The following is a 27,256-nucleotide window of genomic DNA, read 5'->3' on the forward strand; positions in this document are numbered from 1 at the left end:
GTAGAGAAGGAAAAAGCAGACATCCCATTATCAGTTCTACCTGCCCTTATTTTAAGTATATACATGTATATATCCCTATCCCCATTTAAGCTCTCCTTTCCTCGCTGCTCTCAAATCAATAAAAACTGTGGTCACAGCCCACATCTTTTGAAATGGTGGCAATAAATTAAGAGTAAAATCAAACTGTGAAAGTTGATTATTGAAAGCAAACTGATAGAAATAGCCAAGACACTTGAAAAAGACCCCAATTGCATTAAAAATACAGCCTCGTTAGATTTTCGATCTTCTCTTTAGATTCTTAATTTCACCATGCCCTAATGCTTAATCTCATTATGAATACTTCAGAAGCATGTCAATTTGCCAAAAGTCAATTGTTTTCCTCTGAGCTAAAACAAACACACCAACCTGGAAAAAAAAAATTTCCCAGTTGTTTTATACGAGAGCCAACAGGACATTTTTCCAAACCCACTGCACAAAGCCTCAGCCCTCTCTCTCCCCCAAACTCAGGCTTTAAGGGAATCCTCCAGTCACTCGGAGATTACAAGCACTAACTCAGTTTAGGACAGACTAAAAACAGCCCTAGGAAGGGCAGGGAAAGAAAAGAGAGGTCATACCCTAATCTATAGGATCCTGTTTTTGCTCCCTGGACTCAGGTCAGTGCTACACAACACAATTGGAGAAATATGAGCAAAGATCTGGTGTCACAATGTTGCCACATCCGGGAAGAAAAAGAATGGGGGTGGAGGTTCCCTTGACCACAAGATCAGATCCTGGATCAAGAGCGAAACCTAAGTTCCTTGCACTTCATACTGAGTTTTCATCCATTTCTGGGTCTCCGATGGATTGTTAGAAGAGAGGGGACCCAGAAAGCACCCTCGGATCCCCAAATTGGGTCAGAGAGGAGTCTTTACTCCCTGTCTTCACCACACAAAACAACATTCAGGATGAAGGAGAGATTAAAAACAACATGTCTCCAAATCCTGCCGCTGCTACCGGGATTTTGCTACAGTCTTTCAAGCAACCAAAGAAGTCCCAAATGTCCAAGTTTATAAATGAAATCATGATAAGCTAGCCAGGACCTTAAAGTAGCATCTGGAAAGACTGCAATAATGATTATAGTGCATGACTATTAGAGGGTTGTAAAAAGCCACTGCTTTTTACTCCCTGCAAATGTAGATATCCTACAAAATATGAGCTATGAAATAAAATGATTATACCCAATTCTGGGGTTTCATTGTTAAAACTGAAATGTGAATTTTTTTAAATCGCTTTTGGAGGAAACTTGTAAAGCATCGAAGAAGAGAATCAACACCCCCAAATGAACTGAATACCCAGCTGGGCAAGCTCGGTCAGACCTTTCTCTGCTGCTTTTTGGAGGGCTTCTTCAATCCTTGACAGCTCTCTCTGTTTAGCATCCTGCAGCTGCTTTTCTTCCTTTTCAGCATCATATTTAATACCTACATGAGATAGAAAAAAAGGAAAAATCAATGCAACTTATATTACAAAAGAGTCTGATGAAAATAAAACGATGAAATGCAACCTCTTTAAAAACTAGCATTATTTTGTGTTTTACACCAACACTTGGGAAAAATGAGGGAGAATTCAAAATATCACATGCAAGTGAAACAATAAGAATCTGAGTAGAAAAAAAAAGCTGTACTTTCTGCTAACACAAGAAGGATTTGCCCAGAACAAAAGGAAAAAAAAAATGTCCTGATGCTGGGAAGGACTTAAACACTGGGTATGGGTGTCCCTGGCTTTCCAAACCACTGAAAAGCTGAACACCACCACTCAGATCAATCGTATTTATTGATCGCTTACTGTGTGCAGAGCACTGTACTAAGCGCTTGAGATCCCCTGCCACCCTTCTACTGTGCCAACCTGAGGTACCACTCCTGACCTGCCCTGTGCCACTAGGGCCGGAAGGACTTAAACTTTGGCAGGATGCCTACACAAATCTTAAAACACTAAGAAGGCTGTTGCGAATGTTGGACACAGAACCACGGGTCGCCTGAAACCCTGTTCTACTTGTCACAATACCCTATTGGTCTGGTTATATTTATTACTTTCTCAGTCTTTTATGTTGCCTTTGTGCTTTTATCGGTTCATCTTTCCTTACGTGTCTGTCCCCAGGGCAGGGGACCGTATCTCATTCTCACCTGGATATTGTCTCCAAGTGCTAAGAATGCACTAGGTGCTGCATAAACGCTCCTGTTCCTCCCCAATTCCCAAATCCTGCAATTCATTCTGGTAATAAAAATTACACCTGCCTTGTCCCTCTCTTCTTGACAAGACGAAATCTCAGTGAGGATCCCTGAGGACAGGGAGATTTTGTCACGAATGAAAATACCTACACTGAATTTTGGAAGAATGCATCATTCTTCCTGTCAGTCATCCTCCGTTCTTCTGTGACACATGTTTTTGCTACAAACTCTGGGTAGGACACTGTTAGGTCATTAGCATTCTTTTCACATCAGCAAAGGCAGGAGAAAGGGAAAAGGACAAAAAAACAATCCTTGGAATCCAGGGCCATTGCCTTCCCAAACTACATGCTTTTCTGGAGGCTCTGAGTCGGCCAGCCCTGCAGTTCCACAGCAGGCCAACTTATTTAATAAATAATATTAATAACAATAATAATAATTGCATTTGTTAAGTGCTTACTATGTGCCAGGCACTGTACTGAGCACTGGGGTAGATGCAAGCAAATCAGGTTGGACACAAGGAGAACTGAACGCATGCCCTTTTCATTCAAAGCATAGAAACTATCCTCTATGGTTTTGAATGAGTTTACACTGAGGCAAACAGATTCAGAATCTGTCCAGGTGCAAGTTGCTGCACCTCTTACATGCATCAATGAGAGAAGCAGCTTGGCCTAGTGGAAACAACATGGGCCTGGGAATCGGAGGTTGTGGGTTCTAATCCTGGCTCTGCCACGTGTCTGCTGAGTGACCGTGGCCAAGTCATTTACCTTCCCCGTGCCTCTGTTACCTCATCTGTAAAATGGTGATCAAGACTGTGAGCCCCATGAAGGATATGGACTGTGAACAACCTACCTTATATCAACCCCAGTGCTTAGAATACTGCTTGGCACATAGTAAGCACTTAATATCTCAATTATTATTATTATTATTATTATTATTATTATTATTATTATTATCAATCAACCAATTACATGTCATAGTCAGAGTACAGGGGTGGGAGTCAGAAGGTTCTAATACCGGTTCCATCACTTGTCTGGTGTGTGACCTTGGGCAAATCACTTCTTTTGTATGTGCCTCAGTTACCTCATCTGTAAAATGGGGATTGAGACTGTGAGCCCCATGAGACAGGGACTGTGTCCAACCCGATTTGCTTGTATGCACTCCGGTGCTTAGTACATGGCTTGGCACACAGTAAATGCTTAACAAATATCACAGTTATTATTATTATTATGGCATTTATTGAGCGCTTACTATGTGAAGAGCACGGTCCTAAGCACTTGGGAGGGTACAACAGAATTAGCAGATACCATTACATTATAGACACTGAACATCTCTCTATGTGAAATTCAATTTGATGTTGATATTATTGGACAAGTTTGAAGTTTTAGAGTGACTTACTTGCTCCAGGGACAACAAGTAGGTATAAGCCTTCTAGAGCTGCAACAACTGCTTCACCATAGAGATTCTTCCAAGGAATCTTCAAAGTAAGCTTATCTAATATTAAAAAAAAATCCTATTTTATGCAACTGAAACATGATATTAAAGTTTTTTCTTTTACATACGGGACAAAACAGGGGAAAACTACATTTGCACATAAAAGTAGGTCACTCTCAAAAGGTAGGCAAAGTGTGATTTGACCTTAAGGTTAAAAGGCCCTAAGAAAAGCATATTAGATAAGGTTTATGTTGGAATTAAGTTCTTTACACTGACGACAGCCTCTCTGGCACTTTAACCTTGGGACTGTTAAATTCTTCCTACTTTCACTCAATAACTAAGCCCCCATAAAATCACAGAGAGAATAAATTTGAAGAGGCTTGGGGAGTGACCAAAGGTTGAAGACAAAAACAAACAAAATGATGAGCATCAGCAAAAAAAGGGAAAAATGAAAATAACAAACACATGGATAGGTAATTGTCAGGATTGGATAGGTAATAACATATAATTGGATAGGTAATAACATAATCACATGAGGTAACCATCAGCTTCCAATACTTGGAAATGAATGAAATTTCTAGAAACTGTACTGCTGTTTTAGAATGTACAAAAATAATATGTGATAACATTGCAAATCAGGGTGGCTTTTTTGAATTTCTCATCTGGTATATAGTATTTGTAAAAGTAAAGAGGCAGGCAAGAAATCTGCCCTGCACTGGCAAAGGGGAATACGATCCGGTATCTTTTTCTCCCTCACACTACAACCCCAAATCCATCTACCAAATAATGAAACTGAGGTTCAACCCTGTAAAATGATTTACTCAGGGCCACTCAGCAACTCAAAAGCAAACTGAGTCTACAACTCAGATTCCAGCATAACAGTCCATTCCTTAGCTCTCTACTTCACTGTGGCAAGTACAAGTGTTTTCACACAAAAAATATTACATACCAAGGCACTCAATGCTGTCTACGTAGACCAAGTTGAATTGAAATACAAATATTAAAAAATGAAGGGAATAAAATGTGCCCTGGCGCTGTCTTTACATTGTGAGTCAAAGTGATTCTAAAGGTCTACCCTGGAGTTGTTTCAGCCAGAAAAATTAAATAATTTCAAAGATGAAAAAAAAAATTCATCTTAAAAATACATATTCAAATAGGAAACCAAAAACGGTGTAATTGAGCTGGTCCAAACAAAGAGTATTCACAATTACATTTTATTCAGAATAATTAAATTGCTCACACTTTAGAAAGCAAGAATACCGTAACTTCAGCAAATTGGAAAAATCAGTCCTCCAAACTGCAATTCATTCATTCATTCAATCATATTTATTGAGTGCTTACTGTGGGCACAGCACTGCACTAAGCACTTGGGAAAGTACAATACAACAATAAAGTAACATTCCCTGCCCATGATGAGCCAAGAGGGGTGGGGAGACAGGCATCAATACAAATAAATAAAATTACAGATATGTATGTAAGTGCTGTGGGGCTGGAAGGGGGGGAGAGCAAACGGAACAAGCCAGGGTGACGCAGAAGGGAGTAGGAGATGAGGAAAAAGTGGGGCTTAGTCTGGGAGATGTGACTTCAATTAGGTTTTGAAGTTGTGGAGAGTCATTGTCTGTTAGATTTGAAGAGGGAGGGCATTCCAGGCCAGAGGAAGGAGGTGGGTGAAGGGTCAGCGGTGACAGGAAAGCTGAAGGCACAGTGAGAAGGTCAGCACCAGAGGAGCAAAGTGTACGGCCTGGGCTGTAGAATCAATCAATCAATCAATCAATCGTATTTACTGAGCACTTACTGTGTGCAAAGCACTGTACTAAGCACTTGGGAAGTACAAGTTGGCAACATATAGAGACAGTCCCTACCCAACAGTGGGCTCACAGTCTAAAAGGGGGAGACTGTAGAAGGAGAGAGCAAGATGAGGTAGGAGGGGGCAAAGCGTAATTCAGTAGGGACTCACGCTAGGCTGTGCATTTAGTGATTACATGTGCTAATCAGTGTGGTAGATATAAAATAATCAAATCAGACCCAGTTCCTGTCCCACATGGAGGACAGAGGAAGTGGAGAGTGGGTACTGATTCTTCCCTCTGAGAAACTGGAAGGTGCCTAGGGACCTTGTCCATTTGTGTGTTCACACGACCAGATTCAAAAGGACAGAATCTTCTTGGGACTAAACAATGCTAGAGGCTTTGCAATAATTGGCAACGGTGTTACTTACCTATTTGACCAGCTTTTACTTTAAAAGGTACATCTAATTCACTCTTAGAAGGAAAGAAAAAAAATGATAAATATACAAATCAAATTTTGGAAACAAATCATTTTTAAATCAACTTCAAATGACTAAAATTCTTCAAAAACTTTTTTTTTATTTTTTCAGGACAAGAGGCAAATTGATTTTACCATGAGTAGATACCTGACTTTAGTCTTTAATTACAGTAAAACCTGGATTATGCCGGCCCTTTTGAATTTACATCTGTAATAATTTGGATATTGAATTTACCCCCTGCTTCCTACCTACACTTTCTCTACTGCTGCCAAAGGATCAAATGTAGGAAGCCTTATAATCTCCACTGTACTTTAGAAAAATCTTAAAGTGAGCTGGGAGTGTGCTTAAAAAATTTACGCTGTCACTTTTATGAGGTTGGTACTTATATATAACTTCAATAAATGAGAATACTTTGAGGAAAAAGGAAGTGTTTCATCATAAAGGAAATGATAGATGCCACTTCCCTAGACAGAGAACATGTCTATTATTGTACTGTACTCTCCCAAGCACTTAGTACAATGCTCTGCACACAGTAAACACGCAATAAGTATGACAGTGAATGAATTGAATGCTGAGCACTATACTAAGTGCTTGGGAGAGTACAATGGAGTTAGTAGGCACGGTCCCTACCCCCAAGGAGCTTACCATCTAGAGGGGGAGACAGACATCAAAATAAATTACAGATAAATACTTCACTCTTTTAGTGGAGAAGTCCACTAGGCTTAACTCTGGATCCTCTACTTCCTAATTATCCCAAATCCACCCACTCAAAGGTAACACTTTACTACCACCTCTATCTATGCAGATGACTCAAATCTACCTTTCAGACCCCAATCTTTCACCTGTTGCACAATGGCATATTTACTCTTGCCTTCAGAAAATTTGCATCTGCTGGATCCATCAAAACCTTAACTCAATATGCCCAAACTAACTCATCTTCTCTCATAAACCATAACCTCTTCCTAACTTTTCCAGTACCACCACAAAACCACCATCTTTCCTGGCCCAACAGCACACACCTTTGGTATCCTCTTTCATTCTTCTCTCTCCCCATCTCATCTGTAAGCCCCTTAAGAGCAGGGATGAGGAGAAGTAGCATGGTCTAGTGGAAAGAGTGTGGGCCTAGGGGTCAAGGGACCTGGGTTCTATCCCCCATTCCACCCTCTGCCTCCTGTGACCTTGAGAAAGTCACTTCACTTTCAGGGCCTTCGGTTTCCTCATCTGTAAAATGGAGATTCAATACCTGTTCTCCCACCCCTTACACTGTGAGGCCCCTGCAAGGGAGGGACTGGTTTTGACCTGATAATCTTATATCTACCCCACTGACTTGTACAAAAACTTAACGAAAAATACAACTATTACCAACCCTGTTGGTGCCTAAGCAGTATTTTGCACTTTGCTTTGCACACAGTAAGTGCTCAATTCATATCACTGATTGATTTACCTTCCGTTTTTTAGTCGGTTTCTAAACTGCCAGTTCTTCCTCAAAAAATCTGCTGTTCATACAGTTTTGTGCATGGGACAATAGGCCAAAGGTCGAAAACGTGTCAGGCCCCACAAACCATCTCCATCTCAGTCTGCTGCTTTCCTCTAGACTAAAAATAAAAAGCTCTACTTCATAGCTCTCCTTCCTCCTGATGTAACTTAAAGACACATATATGTACACCCCCTCTAGACTGTAAACACACTGCGGGCAGGGAATAGATCTACCATCTCAGTTGTACTGTACTCTCCCAAGCACTTAGTACACAGTAAGCACCCAACAGATAGCACTGACTGACTATAAAGGCCAGGTCACAGCCTATTAAAGCCCAGCATAACCAGAAAATTGGGTCCAAAACTCAAAGTTGCAATGCTTTCTTTAGCTCAATTTTAACTCTTCGAAACACTGAAAAATCCATTCATGCGTGCTTTCGCAAGTATTACTTAAATTTTAAATCCAGGGGGTAAGGACTGCAATTAATTAGGTTCTGAATAGACCAATTTTAAATTAAAAATCAGTCATCTCATTTTATGATCAAAGGAATCGTTTCATTATGTAAAATACTCCATTCCTCTTCTTTAGCTGTGCCCTAATACATAAGCTACGTTACTTGTTTCTATTTATTTTTATTTTTGCATGTTATTTAAAGCAAATATTGTATTAATCTCTGTAAGGTAATTTTGAGTGATAGAGATAAAATAGTCAGAGTTGTGATGGTAAGACTAATAATTTTTTGCTTTAACCAGACCCAAAAAACTGGGATTAGATTAGAATTAGAACAAGTCTCAATGTGAAAAGAGAAATCTTTCTCCTACAACAATCCAAAACAAGCAGCTCAATATTATTACATTTTCCAAGAATAAACACAGGTAGCACTCCTCTGAGACAAATGGACTGCCTCATACTCACTTTCTTAAAGATATCTGAAAACCCCAAATAACATCAAATTAGCTGATTTGGAAACGTTCCCTTATTCTACTTAAGAACCTAATACTGTTCCGAAGTATTACAGAAGGAGGCATTTATCAAAAATACTTACCAGTGCATTTTCTTTTATCTGTAGGTTATCTAAGGCCACATTACCTAAAATAATGAGAAAAGGAGAAAGGAAAAAGAAATATTGTTAAATGAGTATAAGAGCCTGTTTTTTAATCTATCACCACACAAAGCATTAGACTCTTTGATCATCAAGTATGAGAAGAAACTGCACAGGACAATTTGCTAAACAAGGAAATAGCTTTCTGATTTTGTGGTTGTTAATCCTAGTTGATCTTTAAGAATTAGGCAAGTCATCAGTTACTTGAACTACTTAGATATAAACAGCCTGAGTTGGGAAGAGGCCTTTTCCGGTCCCACAATATCAACACTCATGACTCAGAGCTTTGGTTATGGTAGACTGGAAAAGTTTAAAAACTTCCATCAATGAAACAACACTAGAACCTTTTTATTCCTCTTAATTTCCACATTTTACCTGCGAATACTAAAAGAGAATGCTAATATTTCCCATCATTTTTCTCGGATGCTTACAAACTAGGCAAATATTAGTCGAGCAATGCTATTTATTAAGCCCTTAATCTGTGCACAACACTGCACTTTGCACTATTAAAGAACATCTGTCTAATTCCCACTTTTCCAGTACAGGCACAGCAAAACTTCTACAACCCTAAAAATATTTATTCTATATAAAATTGCCAACCCTATGGGTGAGAAAAAGTATATAAAAGGCTTCATATCATATACGGTTGATAAGAATTCCTGGCCCAAATTCTAGTCTCAATTACCAAACACCTCTGAAGCCAGATTTAACCCTTGCAGCACATTTTTATATCACTGTGATTCTGACTGAACTAGAGTTCCAACTAGAAAACCTGCACTAGTATCCAACCAAATGATTTGAAGTAAGCGCAGTATCTACCCCAAAGTTCAGGCGATCTAAATTAAGTTTAACAAAATCCGGTGAAGTTTTTCCCCCAGTAGCTATTAACCGATTTATTTTATCTCCACAGTTAACAGGGCCCACCATGTAAATCCAGGGACTCAGACTAGAATGCAAGCTACCTGAATGCAAAAATCTGTCTCATAATTCTGTTGTACTTCGCCTAGCACTTTCATTGCCACAAGTAGTACTAATGGTATTTACCAAGCATTTACTGTGCACAGAGCACTGTACTAAGTGTTAGGAGGGAACACTTGGGCGGGAATTAAACACGGCCCCAGTCTCTCGAGGTACTCACAATTTCAGGCACTCAAATACCATCACCACTACTACTGGCTGTGATAGACCTACTCAGTTTCATTGGAAACTGGGCCTCCAGTGAAAATCTCACACAAAATTCAACACTGGGCCTTTAATGGATTATTGGATGAGCATGAAGTGAGCACTAGAGACAATTTTGTCTCATTTTTAGCCTGGTAAATGTTCCCTCATTATCTTTTTTGGTTTCACCTTTAATTCGGGACTCTATTAACACACAAGAAGAACAAATAAATATCTGTTCTGAGCACCCACCACCTATGGGACAAAATCAGCATGTTAGCAAATCAGCATAATTAAGTAAACCTAATCATGGTTAAATTCAATAAAGGTATGCTCAAATCATTCTCTGAAAAACAGTATTTGCATTGTAGGTGGGGAAACAACCTCATGAAAAGTATGGGAGAGATTACAGAGTAACATTTGGAAAATAATTTTTTCTTGCATTATATTCTTTAATAAGAAAAAATGCACAAAGGCACTAAAGACTGTGATCAATTATTTTGTGCAGGGTTCAGGAAAATACTGCTCATGATTTACAAAAATAAAAAAAGAACAATCATTCTAGAAATAGGCCCTAATGGGCAACAAAACAATAATCTGGTATTTTTACTTTCAAAATAATGAATTCAATGTATCCTGATCACACGCAAAGGACAGTTCTCAAAGGCAAGTCAGTCGATAAGTCACATTTGATGAGCACTTACTGTGGGCAGAGCGCTTCACAGCATAAAATACAACAGAGTCAGTAAACATGTTCCCTGCCCACCAGGAGTTTACAGTCTAAAATGAAGTCACAGAAAGCAAGGGAAGTTACTACAGCCTGGAAAGAGTAAATGCTGCATATGTTTTCAAGGTGCAGCACCCCGATCATTTGTATTTAACTCAGTACCAAAAGAGATGCTAAAATAAATCAGTCATTTTGTTATCCCCCTAGAAGAGCAAATCTATCGGTGGGCAGGGTTCATGTCCACCAACTCGATTTGATTTATACTCTGCTATGCAGTGCTCTGGACACAGTAAGCACTCAATAAATTCCACGGATTGGCCACTGATAGATCTAAGTGAACCTGAAAAAGTGGAGGTCAGCAAGGAGGCTGACACAATAATCAAGATAGGATAGGATAAGTGCTTGGGCTAACTTGGATGCTGAGGAAAGGACGGCTTTAGCTATGTTGTGAAGGTTGAACAAGATTTAATGATAGATTGATTATATGGGTTGAAAGAGAGATAAGAATCGAGGATAACCCTAGGTTATGTGCTCGTGAGACAGGAAGTATGGTGTTGCTGTCTACAGTGATGGGAAAGCCAGAGGGAGGACAGAGCTTGGTGGGAAGATAAGGAGTTCTGTTTTAAACATGTTAAGTTTGAGGTGATGGTGAGACATCCAAGTAGAGATATCTGGAGGGCAGAAGGAAATGCGAGACTGCAGAGAGGGAGAGAGATCAGGGTTGGAGATGTAGATTTGGCAATCATCCGTATAGATGTGGTAGTTGAAGGATGGTAGTGCTTGTGAGAGTACAATCCAAAGTTAGACACTCTCCCTGCCCACAACGAGCTTACAGTCTAGATAGGGACACAGACATTAATATAAATAATTTATAATATATAATTCAGTGACATGTACATAAATGCTGTGGAGATACCCTAGCAGTTTCTTCATGATGAACTAAAAGGAGGCACACACAAGCTTCCTACACAAATCCCCTTTCACACTCACACTTACATTTTGAGGTTCAAAATGAAATGAACAGCTTGCTCTAGGCTGGGAAGATAGCCAGGAAAGCAGGTCTCCTTTTCTTCCCTTCCAGGCTCCCCGCTTTTTCTTGTCTTGCCTTTAGCTATTGAGTCGTCTCCGACCCACAGCGATGCCAGGGACACATCCCTCCCTGAATGCCCCAGAATCGTTCTGATAGTGCAACCATAGAGACTGAGAATGAACGGCCGGAAAGATAAGAGGAGAACCAGGAGAGGACGGAGTCTGTGAAGCCAAGATTGGATAGTGTGTTGATGAGAAGAGGGTGGTCCACAGTGTGAAAGGCAGCTGTGAGGTCGAGGAGGATTAGGATAGAGTAAGAGCCGTTGGATTTGGCAAGAAGGAGGTCATTGGTGACCTTGGAGAGGGCAGTTCTGGTGGAGTGGAAGAGGTGGAAGCCAGACTGGAGGGGGTCTAGGAGAGAGTTGGTGTTGAGGAATTCGAGGAAGCGAGTGTAGACGACTAGTTCTAGGAGTTTGGAAAGGAAGGGTAGTAGGGAGAAAGGGCAATAACTAGAAGGGGCAGTGGGGTCAAGAGAGGGGTTTTTTTTTAGGATGGGGGAGACGTGTGCATGTTTGAAGGCAGAGGGGAAGGAACCAGTGGAGAGTGAGCGGTTGAAGATGGAAGTTAAGGAGGGAAGGGGCGAGAGTTTTCATAAAATGAGAGGGAATGGGGTCTGAAGCATAGGTGGATGGAGTAGCACTTGACAGGAGGGAGGAGATCTTACCTGAAGACACTGCTGGGAAGGATGGGAGAGTAGCTGAGAGGGTTGAGAGCCGGGGTGGGGGGAGGGAGAAGGGGGAGGGTGACTTTGGGGAGCTCAGACCTGCTGCTATTACTTTTACTAATGAAGTAGGAGGCCAGATCGTTGGAAGACCTTTGACTCTCTCCCCCCTTTTATACAGCATTAAAACAAAGCTTCAAAAGCTTAAGACATTCAGACCTACGAAAAGGTTGCAGACCTTGCCCATAGTGTTTCCTATGTTATGCTCATTCTTCAGATAATTATATCCTGGACACACCTCAAACTGCTAACAGCTGTACTACTTATTTCCTGGTGGAAGAAAACCAAATAAACCTTCCTCCTTATGCAGGCAGTAATGTGCCCGGGAGGCATTGTTCTGAGCCCCTGGGAAAGATTGATATCAACCATGCTGTTAAGCAGGTGGGATGAGTCTTTAGTTTTCATTTTGGGTTTCCTTTAATGGTACGTGTTCAGCCTACTAGGTGCCAGGCACTGTACTAAGCACTGGGGCAGAGACAAGCTTATCAAGTTGGACACAGTCCACGTCCCACATGGGTTAATAGCCCTAATCCCCGTTTTACGGAGAAGTTAAGTGACTTGTCCAAGGTGACAAAGCAGACAAGTGCTGGAGCCAGGACAGGAACCCAGCTCCTCTGACTCTCAGGCATATGCTCTTTCTACTAGGCCACACTGCTACTCCTCTAGTGAAAGTACACCGTAAAGTGGTCTTTTCCTTTAAAATACCTCCCATTACGTACGGTAGCTTTCACTAATTTAATGGAAAAGCCTCACCTTGTAATACTAATGCAGTGACCCATAAAATAATAATTGTGCTATTTGTTAGGCGCTCACTATGTGCCGATCATTGTGCTAAGCACAAATACTAACCAGATCTGAGAGTTTCTGTCTCACATGGTGCTCGCAGTCTAAGGGGGATGGAGACCAGGCATTCAATCCCCATTTTACAGATGAAGAAACTGAGGCACAGAGAAGTGAAGTGACATGGCCAAGGTCACAAAAAGCAGGCAAGTGATTAGATCCCGAATCTCCTTCCTCCCAGTCCTGAGCTCAAATGTTTTCTTTTAGACTGTGGGCCCACTGTTGGGTAGGGACTGTCTCTCTATGTTGCCAACTTGTACTTCCCAAGAGCTTAGTACAGTGCTCTGCACACAGTAAGTGCTCAATAAATACAGTTGATTGATTGATTTTCCAATGTGGAACGGACTCCTCCAGCATATCTTTATCTAATAATAATAACAGTTGTTAGTATTATTATTTTCCATTATTTTTGGAATGGAATGGACTGAAATTTGACCTATTTATCTTTGTTTTATTTCACTCAGAGTCGGTTGCTTTAACTAGAACTTAAGTCTGGTGTAACTGTGAAAATGAGAACTAAGGAAATTATCCACTTCCTTAATGTTTTTGGCAGGGTTTTCTATTGAATTGACCGCATTGTTCTGAAGCAACCTACTCAAGATTTAGTCTCCAGGCTTAGTGGAAAGAGCCCAGGACCGAGAGACAGAAAAACTGGGTTACTCCCAGGTCTGCCACTTGCCTGGTGAGTGACTCCGGCCAAGTCACTTAATTTCTCTGCCTCAATTTCCTCATTTGTAAAAAGAGGATAAGATATCCCTGCTCCCCACCTCCTCCATTTGTCTGCTGTGTGACCTTAGGCAAATCACTTCATTTCTCTGCGCCTCAGTTACCTCATCTGTAAAGTGGGGATTGAGACTGTGAGCCCAATGAGCTTGTATCTACCCCAGAGCTTAGTACAGAGCCTGGCACACAGTAAGGGCTTAACAAATACCCTCCAGGCTCGCATCTCCTCCTGCCTTCAGGACATCTCCACCTGGATGTCTGCCCGCCATCTAAAACTCAACATGTCCAAGACTGAACTCCTTGTCTTCCCTCCCAAACCCTGCCCTCTCCCTGACTTTCCCATCACTGTTGACGGCACTACCATCCTTCCCGTCTCACAAGCCCGCAACCTTGGTGTCAACCTCGACTCCGCTCTCTCGTTCACCCCTCACATCCAATCCGTCACTAAAACCGGCCGGTCTCACCTCCGCAACATTGCCAAGATCCGCCCTGTCCTCTCCATCCAAACCACTACCCTGCTCGTTCAAGCTCTCATCCTATCCCGTCTGGACTGCTGCATCAGCCTCCTCTCCGATCTCCCATCCTCCTGTCTCTTCCCACTTCAATCCATACTTCACGCCGCTGCCCGGATCGTCTCTGTGCAGAAATGCTCTGGGCATGTTACTCCCCTCCTCAAAAATCTCCAGTGGCTACCAATCAACCTATACATCAGGCTAAAACTCCTCACTCTCAGCTTCAAGGCTGTCCATCACCTCGCCCCCTCCTACCTCACCTCCCTTCTCTCCTTCAACAGCCCAGCCCACACTCTTGACTCCTCTGCCACTAAACTCCTCACTGTGCCTCGTTCTCACCTGTCCAGCTGTCGACCCCCGGCCCACGTCATCCCCGGGGCCTGGAATGCCCTCCCTCTGCCCATCCGCCAAGCTGGCTCTCTTCCTCCCTTCAAAGCCCTACTGAGAGCTCACCTCCTCCAGAAGGCCTTCCCAGACTGAGCCCCCTCCTTCCTCTCCCCATCCTCCCCCTCCCCATCCCCCGCCTTACCTCCTTCCCCTCCCCACAGCACCTGTATATATGTATATATGTTTGTATGTATTTATTACTCTATTTATTTATTTATTTTATTTGTACATATTTATTCTGTTTATTTTATTGTGTTAATATGTTTTGTTTTGTTCTCTGTCTCCCCCTTCTAGACTGTGAGCCCACTGTTGGGTAGGGACCATCTCTATATGTTGCCAACTTGTACTTCCCAAGCACTTCGTACAGTGCTCTGCACACAATAAGCGCTCAATAAATATGATTGAATGAATGAAATACTATAATTATTATTATTACTATTATTATTACTGTGAGCCCTGCTTCAGAACTGTGATCAAGTAATATTATATCTACTGCATCAACCAAGAACTTCAATCCAGAACCCCAAAATCCTTAAGGTAGTCACCCCACCCCCACAGCAGTTATGTGTACATATCCTTATATTCTGTTGCTTCTCCTACCTGTAATTTATTTTAATGTCTGCCACCCCCACTGGATTGTAAACTCCCTGATAGCACGGGTTGTGTCTACTTACTCTACTCCCCCAAATATTCAATGCTCAATAAGTACTCAAATATCATTAGATGAAATGATTACATTAGCAGGATGGCATAATCAGAAGGTTTTAATCCCAGCTTCACCATTTGTCTGTTGTGTGACCTCGGGCAAGTTACTTGATTTCTTTGTGCGTCGGTTACCTCTCATCTGTAAAATGTGGATTGAGACCGGAAACCCCACGTGGGACAGTGACTGTGTCAAATCTGATTTGCTTGTATTCACCCCAGTGCTTAGTTCAGTGCGTGGCACATAGTAAGCACTTAAATACCATAATTAACACAATGGTTGGCACAAACAGCTCAATATGAACCACAGTTATTAAGACAAAGTACCTAAAAATCAAATGGTACAAATCAGAAAAATAATTCCATTCCTCTATTCACTTTTCCTCACAATCAATCAATCAATCATATTTATTGAGCGCTTACTGTGTGCAGAGCACTGTACTAAGCGCTTGGAAAGTACAAGTTGGCAACATATAGAGATGGTCCCTACCCAACAGTGGGCTCACAGTCTAGAAGACAACAGTCCACAAGAGTCAAATAATTCTGCTTTCCAAGACCTTTACCTAAAAATATTGCTCTCACATGACTGATCAATCGTGTTTATTGAGCTCTTACTTTGTGCAGAGCACTGTTCTAAGCACTTGGGACAGTGCAACGTAACAGAGTTGGTAGACACCTACCTCACCTACCCATAATGAGCTCACAGCCTGGAGGGGGATACAGACATTAATATAAATAAATTACAGATATGTACATACATGCTGTAGGACTTAGGGAAGGGTGAATAAAGGGTGTAAATCCAAGCATAAGGATGATGCAGAGGGGATTGGGAATAGAGGAAATGAGGGCTTAGTCGGGAAAGCCTTCTTGGAGGAGACGTGGTTTTAGTAAGGCTCTGAAGGTAGGGAGAATGATCATCCCTGATTATCAGCCGGGAGAAGCAGCGTGGCTCAGTGGAAAGAGCACAGGCTTTGGAGTCAGAGGTCATGGGTTCAAATCCCAGCTCTACCAACTGTCAGCTGGGTGACTTTGGGCAAGTCACTTAACTTCTCTGTGCCTCAGTTACCTCATCTGTAAAATGGGGATTAAAACTGTGACAACCTGATCACCTTGTAACCTCCCCAGCACTTAGAACAGTGCTTTGCACACAGTAAGCGCTTAACATATACCATCATTATTATTATTATTACCTGGAGGATACGAAGAGGGAGGGTGTTCCAGGCCAGAGGTAGGATGTGGGCGAGAGATCGGAGGCAAGACAGACAAGATCAAGATACAGCGAGTCAGTTGGCATTAGAGAAGTGTGTAGGCTGGGAAAGAAGTGAGGTAAGGTAGGAGGGGGCAAGGCGATTGAGTGCTTTAAGGCTGATAGTAAGGAGTTTCTGTTTGATGTGGAGGTGGATGGGCAGCTACTGGAAGCTCTTGAGAGACAGGAAGAATTGTAGTGCTGTCTATGGTGGCGGGAAAGTCAGGGGGAGGAGAGGGTTTGCCTGGGAATATGAGAAGTTCTGCTTTGGACCTGTTGCATTTGAGGTGTCAGTGGGACATCCAAGTAGAGATATCCTGAAGGCAGGAGGAAATGTAAGACTGCAGAGGAATCAAGGCCGGAGATGTAGGTTTGGGAATCTTCTGCAAAGAGGTCATAAGTGAAGTCATGGGAGTAAATGAGTTCCCAAAGGGAGTGCGCACAGATGGAGAATAGAAGGTGACCCAGAACGGAGCTTGGAAGGACTCCCACATTGAGGGGTAGGAGGCAAAGGAGGAGAGCCCACAGAAGAGACAGAGTAGGGGCGACCAGAAAGACAGGGGGAGAACCAGGGGAACAAGTGTCAGTGGAGCCAAGGCTGGATTGTGTTTCCAGGAGAAGGGGGTGGTCAACGGTGCTGAAGGCAGCTGAAAGGTCGAGGAGGATTAGGATGGAGTTGAGGCCACTGGATTTGGCAAGGAGATCATTTGTGACCTTTGAGAGAGTGATTTCTGTGGAATGAAGGGGGTGGAAATCAGATTGGAGGGGGTTAAAGAGAGAATCAGGGGAGAGGAACTGGAGACAGCGGATGTGGACAACTTGCTCAAGGAGTTTGGAGAGGAATGGTAGGAGGGAAATGGAGCAATACCTGGAAGGAACTGTGGGGTCAAGGAGCTTTTTTTAGCATTAGGGAGACATGAGCATGATATTTCTTCCTAATGGAACCAGAGAGCTAGACACTGTGCTTCAGCACTTAGAACAGTGCTTGGCACATACTAAGTGCTTAACAAATACCATCACCATTATTATTACTAAAAGCAGGATAAAAAGAACATTGATTCTTTTGAAATGTGTTGGAGAAGGCTTTTGTGAATACCACGGACTGCCCGAAAAACGAACAAATGGATTTTGGAGCAAATTAACCAAAGTGGTCCCCGCAAGTCCAAATGACTCGACTTAGATTAGCACATTTTGGACACATAATCAGGAGGACTAATTCTCTGGAGAAGACACTAACGCTAGGAAAAGTCCAGGGAAAATGTGTAAGTGGCAGACCGGCAGCTAGATGGATGGAGACCATAACAACGATAACGGAAGAACCATTAGAAAGGTTGCAGATTACGGCAGAGGACAAGACGATCTAGAGAAAGTATATCCATGGAGTCGCTATGAATCAGAAATGACTCCACGGCCCTTAATAACAATGATAATAGTAACAGTACTAGTAGTCTCAACTGCATTCTAGGCATTCATCACCCTATTAAGAGGAGTATGCCTCAGTAATGTTTCCCAGATAAAGTATTTTTTCTGATCTGACTTTTAACTGTGAAACAAGAGAAATTCACTTCAATATAATTTTGCAGTCTGAATTGAGGAGCAATGTGGCCTGGTGGAAAGAGAACAGGCCTAAGAATCAGAAGACCTGGATTACAATCCCAGCTCCACTACCTGCCTGTTGAGTGAGTTTGGGCGATCAGTTAACGGTATTTATTGAGTGCTTACTGTGTACAGAGCACTGTACTAATTGCTTGGGAGGGTAAGGCACAACAGAGTTAGTCACAAATCCTGTGTCTCAGTTTCCTCATCTGCAAACTGGGGATTCCCTGCCTTCTCTTCTCTCTTCTTTGACTTGTGAGTCCCATCTGGGGCAAGGACTGTGTCCAATTAGACCTGAAGCTGACCTCCCTGGTACTTATTAAGCATTTACTATGCGCACAGCACTGTACTAAGTGCTTTTCAGGTGCCTCCACTCACCAACTCTAACTGCTGAAGCTCCCCTGTTTCGTTAATTATGTGACCAGGCCTTTGGACAAATATACTCAGGTAGAGTCAATATACTTTCAGAGAAGTGGTGTGGCCTAGTGGATAGAGCGTGGAGTCGGGAGGACTTGACGGGGTTCTAGTCCCAGCTCTGCCATTTGTCTGCTGGGTGAACTTGGGCAAGTTACTTCACTTCTCTGTGCCTCAGTTCCCTCATCTGTATAATGGGGATGAAGACTGTGAGCCTTATGTAGGACGGAGATTGTGTCCAACTAGACTGCTTCGTATCTACCCCATGGCTCAGTACAGTGCCTCGCACATAATAAGTGCTTAACAAATACCACAATTATTATCATCATCATATCAATTTCTCAGATAATTCTCCTTCCTTCAATCAATCAATCGTATTCACTGGGCAATTACTGTGTGCAGAGCACTGTACTAAACACTTGGGAGAATACAATATAACAGAGTTGGTGGACACAGCCCCTGCCCACAAAGAGCTCACAGACTAGAGTTCCTTGTGAAACATCTCAACAAGACTTTACTTTTCTCTAATAGGGTCAAAGACACAGATATTTTCAATAGCTTCCCTGCAGCTGAGAAAATGCACGACTTGTATTTTTGTTGAATCTCAATGTAGCAGAAAAAAGACACCCTGTTCTGTCCATTCATATTACACAGGTACTTTATTGCCACTAGACATTTGACACTGTACAGTACATGAAAGGAAACTTGGGTTTAGTCTCACGACAGTTCTTGTAATATAAAAAGAGAAAAGTTGCTTACCATTTTGCATGAGAAACTCAATTGTGAAGATTACATAATCAGTGGACTTTAATTGTGGCACAGCACTTATGTACATATCCATAATTTATCATAATATCTGCCTTCCCCTCTAAGCTGACTGTGGACAGGGAATGTATATGTTATACTGTGGTTGTACTCTCCCAAGCCCTGCACATAGTAAGTGCTCAGTAAATACAATTGATTGATTGGCATGTCAATTTCTGGCTTAAAAGGTGGCCCTCCTTACTCTCCAACTTCTTGGTGGAAAAATGTACACATTCTTTAAAGAATTAAGAGGTCATCCGACGATATAAATATGGGAGACAATTGCTTCATTACATAACGATTTCAGATAGATGGTAGAACACAAACCTATCTGTGGCCCTGACACACGGCAAGCATTTTCTTCATGGCCAAATTTTCCAGGAGTTCTTATTAAGCACCTACTGAGTGCAAAGTCCCACGCTAAGTGCTTGAGAGAATACAACAGAAGCAAAAGTCATGGTCGATATCCTCTAGGAACGAATTTGGGCAATGAACAGGCAAACGATTTTCAAACGGTGGGAGTAGGCGGAAGAACAGCAACAACCTAACACGCAGTAGCACAAGTATGTTAAGAGGGAATAGCAGGAAATGCAAATAACAAAAGTACACATACATAAGGGCTGAAGTAGAGTATAAAATATAAATGATGTTGGGTTGATATGACTTCGGTTGTGGGGAATCAAGGAAAGCTTCTTGGAGTAGGTGGGGTTTTAGAAGGACTTTGAAGGTGGAACGAGCTGAGCAGAGACAGGAGGGCATTCGGAGCAGAGCGCACAGAATGTGCAAGGGGCAGGGGGAGGAGAATCAAAGGTGAGGTCCAGACAGGTTAACATGGGAGAAGCCAGGGCGAAAGCCAGGAGAGTAGCGGGTGACGACAGCCTGTGTGTAAAAGTGAGAAGCGCTGGTGGAGTTATGAAGCCAGTAAGGAGCTTCTGATCGATGTAGTGGAAAACTGGAAGCCACTGGGGGTGGAGGGCTTGAAGAGTCAAGCAAGTTTAAGGAAAACAAACTGAACAGCAACATAAATTACACATTGAAGAGGGGACTGGCTGGGAGAACACTCTCAAGCCCACAGCTTTGACACTATCCTTGATTCCTCTCTCTCTTTCAATCCCTGTACTCAGGAAGTCAGTTATCAAACTCTACCAGTTCTTCACATGTCCAAAAGCCACCTCTTCCTTTCCATCCAAACGGCCATCACTTGGGGTCGGGAACTTGTCACATTCTCACTCAACCACTGTATCTAGAGAAGAAGCATAGCACAGTGGATAGAGCACTGGCCTGGGAATCAGGAGGACTTGGGTTCTAATCCCACTCTGCCACATAGCCATGTGGCCTTGGGCAAATCACCTAACTTCTCTGTGCCTCAGTTACCTCATCTGTAAAATGGGGATTAAGACTGTGAGTCCCATGTGGGACATGGCCTGTGTCCAACCCTACTACCTTGTACCTACCCCAGCAGTTTGTACAGTGTCTGGCACATAGTAAGCATTTAAATACCACTATCATTATCGTTATTACTATTATCGAAGACCTCCTTGTCTTCAGTCCCTCCTTTCTCTAATCCATAATTCACTCTGCCAGAGTATTTTTTAAAACATTCTGTACATCTCCTCACTCCTCAAAGAATGCTAATGGCACTCCTTTCCTCTCTGTATCAAGCTAAGCTAAAACCCCTGGCAATGGCTTTAAGGCACTTGAAAATCTCTCTTCCCTTTATTTAATCCTCACTCCTCTCTTCCACCACATCTCAACTCGTAAACTTAGTTCTCATGCCAACTTACTAACTGCACCATCGTCTCACCTCTCTCCCCACCAACCTCTTGCTCACGGTCTCGCTCCTCCCTGCAACTCTCTCCCACTTAACAACCGGCAAACTGCTGCTCCTCCCATCTTCAACACCCTTCTGAAATCACACCTCCAGGAGGCCTTCCTGATTGATCTCATCTCCCTACCAGACTCCTCACTTCAGCATTTCTGCGTGACCTAGGCACTTGGATACAAATCACCCTTCCAAATACCACCTACAAACGTTAAACACTGTTGCTTCCACCTACCTGTACTTTAAGTATCTGTTTCTCCCTCAAAACCGAAAGATCCTTGAGGGCAGGAATCACGTCCATACCTCTACAGTGTTCTCCCAAGCCCTTGGTACTGGGTTCCACCCAGAGCAAGCACTTGATAAATACTATCATTTGATTAACTGACCAATGAGGGAACTAAGACAGTCGGTGGTCTAATCACGATATTGCGAGAGCGTGTTTGGGTGAAGAGGAAGGGGCACACCCAGGAAGTTTGAAGAAAGAACCAGCAGTTACGAGCACTGAAGGACTGTGGCAAGTCAGGATAATAATGATGGCATTTGTTAAGCACTTACTATGTGCAAAGCACTGTTCTAAGCGCTAACACCAAAGTTAGATGACACCAAAGTTGTGGACCTCTGGGATAAGGAGGGTGGTGCCATTATTGACAGAAAAGGGAACGACTGGAGGAGGGGTGGGTTTAGGAGGGAAGATAAGAAGTGCAGTTTGGGGTGGCAGAGGGTCACCCTGGACCATGATGATAACCATGTCTCATGATTCCTATAGGCTTTTCCTTTGATCTACATTTATATTCCCTTCAATTTATGGTCACTATAGTAAAAATCTTAAAGAGGAAGATATGTTGCAGAAAGTACAATGAATACTGCCAAATTAGAGGATTAGGTCACTTTTAAAAACCAGGCCTAAGCATGTAAATCCAACTCTGAGTGTTAAAATCATGAATCACGGTGGTGTTTTGTGGGGGCGGGAGTCTGGGAGGATTGTTGGTTTGTTTTTAAGAATTCCAACAACTGGAACGCCCTAATCTTCTACCGTCTTCCCAAGAGGAAGGCATATTCTACTTGAGAAGGCATTACGCTACGCAGTTGGTGTTCAGCTATTTAACTTGTCACTTGCAACCCTGCCCAGAGGCAGTACCTCTCTCTCTCCCTCCCCGACTCCTCCAAGCACAGAGATGGAAACCATATCCCGAGACCTTGGGGGAAAGTCAACAGTCATTCACTGAGTCAGCTGAGAAAGTTTTTCCTGCTGTAGGTCCCTTTCCTGCCCTGATGGCCTCTCTCCTCCGGCCAGGGCTGGACGCCAAGTTCACAGTTCGGGCGCAGGCTCCAGTCGAGGACACCGGCCACGTGCGGAGCGCCTGGGTCCTGTCCTGCCGGGTTTCCATTTCTTCTACTCTCGCTTCCTGGAGGCCCATGATGTGCCAGATCCGGATGAGGCTATGATTCTTCACTCCACACAGCAATCAGTCGTATTTATTGAGCACTTACTGTGTGCTGATCACCATTATTATGTTTATTGAGCACTTACTGTGTGCTGAGCACTGTTATTACGTACTTGAGAGAGTGGTTATACCAGGTTTGGGAGGGCATGTTCCCTGCTCACAACCAGCTTACAGCAATCAATCGTATTTATTGAGCGCTTACTGATTGCAGAGCACTGTAACAATGGTAATAATGGCATCTGTTAGGCACTTATTATGTACTAAGCGCTGGGGTGGATTCAAGCAAATCGGGTTGGACATAGTCCTTGTCCCACATGGGGTTCCCTGTCTCAATCTCCTTTTTATGGATAATTATAATAATAATAACGGTATTTGTTAAGCACTTACTAGGCTCTAAGCACTGGGGTAGATACAAGGTAATCAGGTTGTCCCACCTGGGGTTCACAGGCTTCAGCTGAGGCACAGAGAAATTAAGTGACTTGCCCAGAGTCAGAAGGCTGACAGGTGGCAGAAGCGGAATTAGAACCCACGACCTCTGACTCCTAAGCCTGTTTTCTTTCACTAAGACACACTGAGGGCCAGAGATCAATCAATCAATCGTATTTATTGAGCGCTTACTGTGTGCAGAGCACTGTACTAAGCGCTTGGGAAGTACAAGTTGGCAACATATAGAGACAGTCCCTACCCAACAGTGGGCTCGCAGTCTAAATGGGGGAGATGTTAAGTGCCTTGCCCCAGGTCACACAGCGGACTAGTGGCACGGGCAGAATTAGAACTCGTGACCTTCTGACTCCCACTCTAACCACCACACCATGCTGCTCCTCACTTGGGAGACGAAAATAGAACAACACACTGCCACATTTCCCTGCTCACAACCAGCTTACAGAGTCTAGAGAACGTGGGACCACTGCCCTGGACCTCCGCGGGCCAAGGGGAGAGGAGAGGCCTCGTTCCAAAGCCGGAAACTCCACTGGGGTATTTACTGAGTGCGGACCACTGTACTAAGCGTCTCTGATACCCACGATCGCTTCCACACCCGTCCCATCCTGAGCCCCCTGCCTCGATCCACCCTGAAGGAGAGCGGGGGGCAGGAGAGACTCCGGGCAGAATCTCCCCGACTTCCCTCTGCTGCTGCCCCTCATTTCCCATTCATTCATTCAATCGTATTTACTGAGCGCTGACTGTGTGCACAGCACTGTACTAGGCGCTTGCAAAGTACAAAAATAATAATGATGGTATTTGTTAGGCGCTTACTATGTGCAAAGCACTGTTCTAAGCGCTGGGGAGGATGCAAGGTGATCAGGTTGCCCCACGTGGGGCTTACAGTCAATCATTCATTCAGTCGTATTTATTGAGCACTTACTGTGTGCAGAGCACTGTACTAAGCGCTTGGGAAGTACAAGCTGGCGACATATAGACTGTGAGCCCCCCGTGGAACAACTTGATCACCTTGTAACCTCCCCAGCGCTTAGAACAGTGTTTTGCACATAGTAAGCGCTTAATAAATGCCATATTATTATTATTATATAGAGACGGTCTCTACCCAACAACGGGCTCACAGTCTTAATCCCCATTTTACAGACGAGGTAACTGAGGCCCAGAGAAAAGAAGTGGCTTCCCCAAAGCCACCCCATGACCTCTGACCCCCAAGGCCGGGCTCTTTCCAGTGAGCCACGCTGCTTCCTAATTTAGTAAGAGATTGGGACCATGTCTATCCAGGAACGGGCTAACAGTCTATAAGGGGATGGGGGAGATGGACAACAGAACAAAACAAGAAGACGGGCATCGCCACGCTCTTTTCCCAGCGCTCGGAGTGGGGGGGATGAGCAGTATGGCTCAGTGGAAAGAGCCTGGGCTTTGGAGCCAGAGGTCAAGGGTTCAAATCCCGGCTCAGCCACTTGTCAGCTTGTCAGCTTCACTTCTCTGGGCCTCATAATAATAATGATGGTATTTGTTAAGCGCTTACTATGTAAGTAAGCACTGGGGGGGATACAAGGTGATCAGGTTGTCCCACGTGGGGCTCCCAGTCGTAATCCCCATTTTACAGATGAGGGAACTGCGGCCCAGAGAAGTTAAGTGACTTGCCCAAAGTCACACAGCTGACAATAATAATAATGATAATGATGGCATTTATTAAGCACTATGTGCAAAGCACTGTTCTAAGCGCTGGGGAGGTTACAAGGCAATCAGGATGTCCCACGGGGGGCTCACAGTCTTAATCCCCATTTTACAGATGAGGTAACTGAGGCCCAGAGAAGTGAAGTGACTTGCCCAAAGTCACCCAGCTGACAAGCGGCGGGGCCGGGATTTGAACCCATGAACTCTGACTCCAAAGCCCGGGCTCTTTTCACTGAGCTACGCTGCTTCTCTGACAGAGCCGGGATTTCTGTAAAATGGGGGATGAAGACTGAGAGCCCCACCACCACCGTGGGATAACCTGATCACTTTGTAACCCCCCCAGCGCTTAGAAGAATCAATCAATCGTATTTATTGAGCGTTTACTGTGTGCAGAGCACTGTACTAAGCGCTTGGGAAGTCCAAGTCGGCAACATATAGAGACAGTCCCTACCCAACGGTGGGCTCACAGTCTAAAAGGGGGGAGACAGAGAACAAAACCAAACATACTAACAAAATAAAATAAATAGAATAGATATGTAAACGCAAAATAAATAAATAAATCAATAGAGTAATAAATATGTACAAACATATACACAGGGGCTGTGGGGAAGGGAAGGAGGTAAGACTGAGCCACGGGATTTCTGTAAAATGGGGGATGAAGACTGAGAGCCCCCCCACAACCTGATTACCTTGTAACCTCCCCAGCGCTTAGAACAATCAATCAATCGTATTTATTGAGCACTTACTGTGTGCAGAGCGCTGTACTAAGCGCTTGGGAAGTACAAGTTGGCAACATATAGAGACAGTCCCTACCCAACAGTGGGCTCACAGTCGACCCCCGGCCCACGTCATTCCCCTGGCCTGGAATCAATCAATCAATCAATCAATCGTATTTATTGAGCGCTTACTATGTGCAGAGCACTGTACTAAGCGCTTGGGAAGTACAAATTGGCATCACATAGAGACAGTCCCTACCCGATAGTGGGCTCACAGTCTAAAAGGGGGAGACAGAGAACAGAACCAAACATACCAACAAAATAAAATGCCCTCCCTCTGCCCATCCGCCAAGCTAGCTCTCTTCCTCCCTTCAAGGCCCTACTGAGAGCTCACCTCCTCCAGGAGGCCTTCCCAGACTGAGCCCCTTCCTTCCTCTCCCCCTCGCCCCCCTCTCCATCCCCCCATCTTGCCTCCTTCCCTTCCCCACAAGCACCTGTATATATGTATATAGGTTTGTACATATTTATTACTCTATTAATGTTACTTGTACATATCTATTCTATTTATTTTATTCTGTCGGTATGTTTGGTTTTGTTCTCTGTCTCCCCCTTTTAGACTGTGAGCCCACTGTTGGGTAGGGCCTGTCTCTCTATGTTGCCCACTTGGACTTCCCAAGCGCTTAGTCCGGTGCTCTGCACACAGTAAGCGCTCAATAAATACGATGGATGATGATAAAAGGGGGAGACAGAGAACAAAACCAAACATACTAACAAAATAAAATAGAACAGACATGTACAAGTAAAATAAATAAATCATCATCATCATCAATCGTATTTATTGAGCGCTTACTATGAGCAGAGCACTGTACTAAGCGCTTGGGAAGCACAAATTGGCAACATATAGAGACAGTCCCTACCCAACAGTGGGCTCACAGTCTAAAAGGGGGAGACAGAGAACAAAATATGTACAATCAATCAATCAATCGTATTTATTGAGCGCTTACTGCGTGCAGAGCACTGTACTAAGCGCTTGGGAAGTCCAAACATATATAGAACAGTGCTTTGCACATAGTAAGCGCTTGATAAACGCCATCGTTATTACTCTGAGGCGGGGAGAAGGGCAGAGGGCCATCCCCAGGCGCGGAGGCTGCCGGGAGATGGGGCCAAGGGGGCAAAAGTGGGGCAGGAGTGGAAGTGATGGCGGGGCAGGGGGGGCCTGGCCTTTCTTACCTCCCCAGATGCCCAGCTTCAGCTGGGATTTGTCCAGGTTCTCCACGTAGTCCCCCAGGAAGCGGTTGAGCAGGTCGGCGACCACCGACTCCAGCATGGCGAGGTGCAGAAGAGGCAACAACAAGCCCCCCTCCCTCCCTCCCCTCCCAGGGAACCACCATGGGCCCGGGCCGCTCGAGCGCGTGACCTCCCCGCCGCGCAGGCGCGCAGGCCTCCTCAGCCGCCTCACGCGATCCCGCCCTCTCATCATGTTAATAAAGATCAATCAATCAATCGTACTTATTGAGCGCTTACTGTGTGCAGAGCCATCAATCAGTCGTATTTATTGAGCGCTTACTGTGTGCGGAGCACTGTACTAAGCACTTGGGAAGTCCAAGTTGGCAACCTATAGAGACAGTCCCTACCCACCAGTGGGCTCACAGTCTAAACGGGGGAGACAGAGAACAAAACCCTGCATACTAACCAAATAAAATAAATAGAATAGATATGTACAAGTAAAATAAATAAATAGAGGAACAAATATGTC

The 27,256-nt window shown here is 43.7% G+C and overlaps 1 protein-coding gene across 5 annotated transcripts in view; it reads right to left on the reverse strand.

The window, feature by feature from the left end:
* Positions 1-26,853, reverse strand: part of VPS13C (vacuolar protein sorting 13 homolog C) — a 192,363-nt gene extending 165,510 nt beyond the window's left edge. For all 5 annotated transcript variants that reach the window (XM_038746191.1, XM_038746188.1, XM_038746189.1 and 2 more), the window contains exons 1-5: positions 26,731-26,853; positions 8,421-8,464; positions 5,851-5,893; positions 3,600-3,695; positions 1,356-1,457 (exon numbers count right to left, since the gene is read on the reverse strand). In XM_038746191.1, coding sequence (XP_038602119.1) covers positions 1,356-1,457; positions 3,600-3,695; positions 5,851-5,893; positions 8,421-8,464; positions 26,731-26,827 — 382 coding nt within the window. In that variant the 5' untranslated portion in view covers positions 26,828-26,853. The remainder of the gene's footprint in view (positions 1-1,355; positions 1,458-3,599; positions 3,696-5,850; positions 5,894-8,420; positions 8,465-26,730) is intronic.
* Positions 26,854-27,256: the final 403 nt, after the last annotated feature.

Source organism: Tachyglossus aculeatus, chromosome 5, assembly GCF_015852505.1.
Source record: "Tachyglossus aculeatus isolate mTacAcu1 chromosome 5, mTacAcu1.pri, whole genome shotgun sequence".
In the NCBI taxonomy this organism is placed as follows: Eukaryota; Metazoa; Chordata; class Mammalia; order Monotremata; family Tachyglossidae; genus Tachyglossus; species Tachyglossus aculeatus.